Source organism: Zingiber officinale, chromosome 6A (assembly GCF_018446385.1).
Source record: "Zingiber officinale cultivar Zhangliang chromosome 6A, Zo_v1.1, whole genome shotgun sequence".
In the NCBI taxonomy this organism is placed as follows: domain Eukaryota; kingdom Viridiplantae; phylum Streptophyta; class Magnoliopsida; order Zingiberales; family Zingiberaceae; genus Zingiber; species Zingiber officinale.
This window is the reverse complement of record NC_055997.1, coordinates 52,646,699-52,652,488: the sequence shown is the minus strand read 5'-3', so window position 1 is coordinate 52,652,488 and position 5,790 is coordinate 52,646,699. Positions and strand designations below refer to the sequence as shown.

Below are 5,790 nucleotides of genomic sequence, written 5' to 3'. Positions count from 1 at the left end.
AAACCCACCTATAGTTGGTCTTTGAAGAATGTAATGTGGCCAGGAGGAGAATGATGAGGATGATCTTGAGTGGAAGGAAGGCTGATACGGGTGGTTTTTAGGGATTTCGTATTGCAAAGTGATTAAGTTTCAATTAACATTACCGAAATCTGAACGAGTAAAAGTATACTAAGGAGCAAAGGAATCTTAAGTAATGGGGAAAGACAAGGAATACAAAGAAGAACCAGATAGAGGACTTACTGATTTAGATCGTGAGAGGAGAAAATCTGTTAAGGGAAATCACCAGAGAATAGGTTGAAGAAGATGAAGTCCAAGTGATTTATTTTTACATCGTCTAGGGTTTTTAAACATAAGCTATAAGATATGGTTCAACCACATTCATTGGATCAACAAGGTATGTTCACAAGGGACCATTCATTTGTAGAGGGAGAAGTGTTGTTGGTTCGTACAGAGACGCGTACATCAGCGGTCGCTTTAAGAATGTGTTAGTGGGACACATGATGTCTACCCAAAATGGACATTTATGATTGATGTGACAACATAATCATTATGTTGAAAAAATACCTTTCCGTGTATCAATAGTGTATAATTGGGCATGTCTAGCATTGGGCATGCATTTTTCCAAGAAATATAGTTAAGTATAGCATTAAGGGGTGAGTGAAAACACGTCCTACCAGTTGAACTATCAAATTTGGCGATCAGACAAAAATCAGACATGTGTCCAGTTAGTCGGCTACAAGCCTCCTTCGACTAGACTTGAAATAGAGGCTAGTGATACGGGATGTTACGGGCAGATCTAGTTATGATATGGTAGCCAAAGTTAAGGTGACGTGATAATCAAAATCAAGGAGAGGTGGCAGCCAGCGTATCACTCTCAATAGGACTTTGTTCTTCGCCCTGTGCTAAGGCCTTCATAATGAGGACGACCAGCCTAGAAGCCGATCAGACTTAGGAAACTGATGTGCGTAGATTATATATACTTTTATACATGTTTTGATGCACAATCACATACTTTATTTGATCTTGATCTATACAGTTTTACACCTCTTATCATTTTTTCAGTATAAATACTCTTCTTTGTCAGAGATCTGCTCTTTATGTATTTTCTTATTAGCATGATGTTCTTTTGGAATAAAAATAGTGCCGGTAGATAATTCGGAGAACAAACGAAGAAAAATGGCCCAACCCCTATGGAATCCACATAGCTATCCACATGCTAGAGGAGGAGAAGGCTCCCGCTGTGTGAACCCACATGACCATGCCACAAAGCAGAGCAAGCAAGCCCGGGTTGTATGGAATCTACACGGCCATGTTAATGAACCAGAGAAGAAGCAGGCTGCGGCCATGTAGAATCCACACGACCGTATAAAATTTCCAGAGACGAAGCAGGCTGTGCCTTGTGGAATCCACACGGTTGTGCCACCAGACGAAAGCCAAGGCAGCTTCCGACGGTGTGGATTCACACGACCATGGCGTGGGCCTTGCCGTGCCAGTGCCATGCTCTATATAAACAGAGTTTCTTCCCCTTTTCAAGAGAGGAAGGTTTTCCCTTTTGGGGGATACAACTAGGATGAGATCTAGACTTCTTTAGCACTTTCATAGATGATCTGAAGCCAAATTTAGCGTCTCCATCACTCTGGAAACTTGGATTGGATCCGAAGACTACTCTTCGTATAGGATAAACCTTCTTCCCTTCTCTTCTTAAGTTTTGATATTTTTGTCTTAGATCTTGATGTCTTGTGATTCAGTTCTCCTAATTATGAAGTAGATCTCTTTTTCTAAGATTAAGAGAGTAATTGTGATGTGAATTGATGTAAAACTCATGTATTTTCCAATTTCCTATCTATATGACATTGCTATTTCTTATATCCATTTGATCTTATGTGTGTGTAGTGTGTTTGAGCTTAATTTTTATATTTGATTAAATGTTTATGTAGAATTGCTAATCTTGTAGGGAGAATGTCTTAAATCGTATGACTGAGAGGCCCTAGTGACAAGGGTATCCTGTTTCTGGACATCTAGGGCATTGCCATTAAAGGAGAAACAATTCTTCACAAGGAAGTAGTGAATTGAATATAATTATTATTTTATCTCTATTTTATTAAGTGTTAGTGCAGTTTTGTGATGTATGACTGAGGGGTCCTAGTTACAGGGGTATCCCGTTACCGAAATTTATAGGAATCACTTCCATTTAATATCATAAGATATGGATTAAGATAGCATTCCGACTTGACCTCCACAGGAAAGAGCTGATAATGAATCTAACTTATTACAAGTGCATAGGAATAGAGGATGGGCGATAGCTGATCCATGATATATTGATTAGCATCACAATGTAATTGAACCCCTAGAACATTTTCCCAAACTAAGTTCCTCAACACTCTTTCTCTTTCTCTATCTTTCTCTTACTTACTTCCCTTTACATTTGTGATTGCGATCTTCAACCTTTCAATACTTTAGATAGTTCGTTGTGCTTAGATTCTAGTGCTTATATCCAATCCCTGTGGGATTGAGATTTTTATTACTTGACGACACCCGTATACTTGCGGGTTCACATCAGAAACCCAACATCCCATTCTTGTATTGAGACATCTATCATATATCCATGCAGACGAAAGCCGACTGAGTTTTGGAGTTGTCTGACTTACCGCGGATCCATCTGGTCATACGTCTGGCCAGAATAAGGTGACCCAGCTTTGCATTCAGTACAAGTCTTTCAGCATATGACCAGTTGGCCATAATGTTGATTGACCCTATGGGTTTTATCACATGCTAGTCTTCCTTCATATAGCCGGTCAAGAATGACTCCGGTTAGATATACAGAATTCAGTAGGCCCGCCTCTTATACATACAGAAAGACAATTCTCCTTATAGACTCAGACGGTCTTCTAGATCTCAGGTTCTCACTTCAAAGGCAAGTCTTCTTTCATATAGACTATCCGCTTAAAGTACCAATCAAATCTTTAGTGACTTAGTTCTCCATTCATTAGAGGCAAGTATCCCGATATATGGTCGATCAGCTAAAGAACCGACCGGATCTAGGGGACTTAGCTTCATATTACTTCCAGAACAGATCTTCAGCACCATCCATTGTATAACTGAGTAGCTTAAGGGAAGGACAGATATATAGTCGGCCAGCTTATAGATTCGGTCGAGATACACTCAGCAGATAACATTGTCAGAGAATTATAACAACATATCAGAATAACAACCATTTATTAGAGAATATTCCTCTATTATAATATAAGTATTTACTAGAACCTTCTTCGAAGATGACTACACTTCCCATCAGTTGACAACTTATTATAGCATATTACTTCAACCACCCCATTAATTGCGTAAGTTACAAAAGACAAAAGATGTACACATATGGTTAACGGAAGATTTCTCGGACGGTTACTGTACATCGCCTAAGTTGTATGTCTTCCCTTACTTGACAACTTCTGACATTCTCTGCCATCTCATGATTGCGGAGATTATGAGAGGTGGTATATAAAGGGGGTCCTCTCTGTTCGTAAGGTAAGCATGCCTTACGGAAGTCTTATTTACGTGCACGCATTCCACTATTCTTCTCTCCATTCGCCCGCTCGAATATCGTACTGACTTGAGCATCGGAGGGACTTCATCATAGACCTCTTCCCTGGTTTTTGGGCACTGACATCTTGTTTCCTCTCTTTGGTGTGTGTAGAAAAGAGAAAAACACTCTTAGTTCTTTTTCTATATATTCCAGTTCATCATCTTCTTTCCTTCATGAAGTCTTCTGCCAGTCAACCATATCAACAACTACTCAGTGTATCATCTCTTCAATTTTTAGATAGAATCAACCCATATTTTCTTTGTCAAAACCATTTCAACTCACCAAATGTATATGTAATATAGGTTCCATTTATAATGAAAATCTCCCATCATATTTATAGCAATTAATACAACGTACGAGACAAAAAGATGAAAAATCGTGTACCATCTCTCTACACGAACGAGTGGGCAAATCATCCTTTATTGATGCATTCTTTATAAACCAACCTTTATTAACGACACACAACTATTGGATGCACGATAGATGTAGACTTATCATGTAAGTCGAGGATGGAAAACAAGTACTGTTGGATGCAAAACACAGGGATTTATGCATAGACATCGGGGTTGGCAATCAAATATGCTTCGACGGCCTTTAGCACTTGGGTTGATCCATCTCTAATGGCTTTTAACTCTTCTTCGCTAGGAGGCTTATCTTCGAGTGTTTCATACACGGTCTTGACCTTTGCAACGCAAGTGTTGGGGCCCGTTGCTTCAAATATGCTCTCATAGCTAACCGATTTAAAATACACGCCAACAAAGCCTCCTTCGATGACCGAATACTTAGTCGAGTATGTTGCCTCATCGAATATCTCTACCTTGGTCTTGTTGACACTTCCTATTGGCATTTTGGAAGCTGCAATTTTTTGTGCACAAAATGAAAAGAATATTTTAGCATGTATAATCAATAACAGAAATAGTAGGAACAAATTGATTTTCTACATATAAACAATTTTTACTTAATGTGATTTTGGTAGGCTATTCGCCTACTTTTTGGTAAAAGAAAACAGCTATAGACCTGGAGCAAAGTGAAGAATGTTAATAGAGCCAACTCCTTCTCCAACACGTTCGCCTTTGGCGAAAAAGTCAGGCAAGAGCTTAGGGTACAAAATATGTGCATCGCAAACCGCTCCCTTCCAAAGCCTTGAGTTGGAAACGTTGACGGTGATCTCGTCGATGCAAGAACCGACAACCATTTTGGTAATGAATAATACTAAGAAGCAGAAAGAGAAAGGGATAATGTGTTGAGGGGGAGTAACCCCCTCTTTATATAGATATTGTGAGGATAGAATATGTAGATCGAATGTTGGGGCAATTAAGCTAATAAAGAGTAAGACACATTTGGCAATAATGTGGAAATGTGATCAGGAAAAAAACGAATTGGTAGACTTTTCAATGTGCAACAAAGTCCAAATTGTAAACTTCTCAAGATAAGACTATAATGCCACATATTATCGAGTGATACAGGAAATTATATTAGTAGCTTCTAGAGGACTCTAGAATCATGGGACATTTATGGTCCTCAAGATATGCAACTCTTATATGGTATTTGTCATCGTATGACATACATGACATGATCTTTTGCATATCTACAAACTAGAACAAATGATTTCGAAGAAAAATAACAAAATAAATCTAGTTGCACCCTTTAAGAATTATACTTGAAGCTTCATTATTATTTATTATTTTTATTTCATTGGAATAACTAATTTATTCCTTATCTATTATATTGCTTGTATATTTCTTCTTTTATACTAAATATACTATAAATTTTCGTATTGCTTCATCGTACTCGAAGTAAACGTTCCAATTCTTACCCTAAACTTGAAAAAGAGTTGCTAAGAAATTTGTGCACTTATCTTGACAAGTCATGGTCAAGCTTTTAGATGGTGAAAAGTAAATTAAAAACTAGGGTTGGAATTCCCATTGAGATGCAACTCAAAAGTCTAATTTGTCTGCCTCGAGAACAAGAAATTAGGGGGTTTTGCTTGTTGTACTCTTTCTACTCTTTGTCACGTTTGTTAATTTACTTATTTTTAATCAATTATTTGACTGGAATTTATTTATTTTTATAAGGAATTTATTGTTATTTTAATTGAGGGGTACCGATAACCCCCTTTATATAAATTGTCGAGGTTTAAATTTGTATAATGACACTATCAGAAATAATTTAACTTTCAAATCAATAGTTTAATTCGTTTTATAAAAAATATA

General features: G+C 37.6%; 1 protein-coding gene across 1 annotated transcript; it reads right to left on the bottom strand.

Annotated features, from left to right (window-relative positions):
• Nucleotides 1-3,981: 3,981 nt before the first annotated feature.
• LOC121993947 (pathogenesis-related protein STH-2-like) lies at nucleotides 3,982-4,825 on the bottom strand. The gene is made up of 2 exons (XM_042548179.1): nucleotides 4,595-4,825; nucleotides 3,982-4,432 (listed from the first exon to the last, which is right to left on the bottom strand). Exons 1-2 carry the CDS (start codon nucleotides 4,770-4,772, stop codon nucleotides 4,125-4,127), a joined length of 486 nt encoding a protein of 161 aa, XP_042404113.1. The 5' UTR covers nucleotides 4,773-4,825; the 3' UTR covers nucleotides 3,982-4,124.
• Between the last annotated feature and the right edge of the window lie 965 nt (nucleotides 4,826-5,790).

What these genes read in the sequence shown, in the direction of transcription:
- LOC121993947 (XM_042548179.1), bottom strand. Translation starts at nt 4,772, where the DNA reads ATGGTTGTCGGTTCTTGCATCGACGAGATCACCGTCAACGTTTCCAAC. An exon ending in CATTCTTCACTTTGCTCCAG is followed by an intron (nt 4,433 to 4,594) that starts GTCTATAGCTGT and finishes AAAAAATTGCAG; the next exon opens with CTTCCAAAATGCCAATAGGA.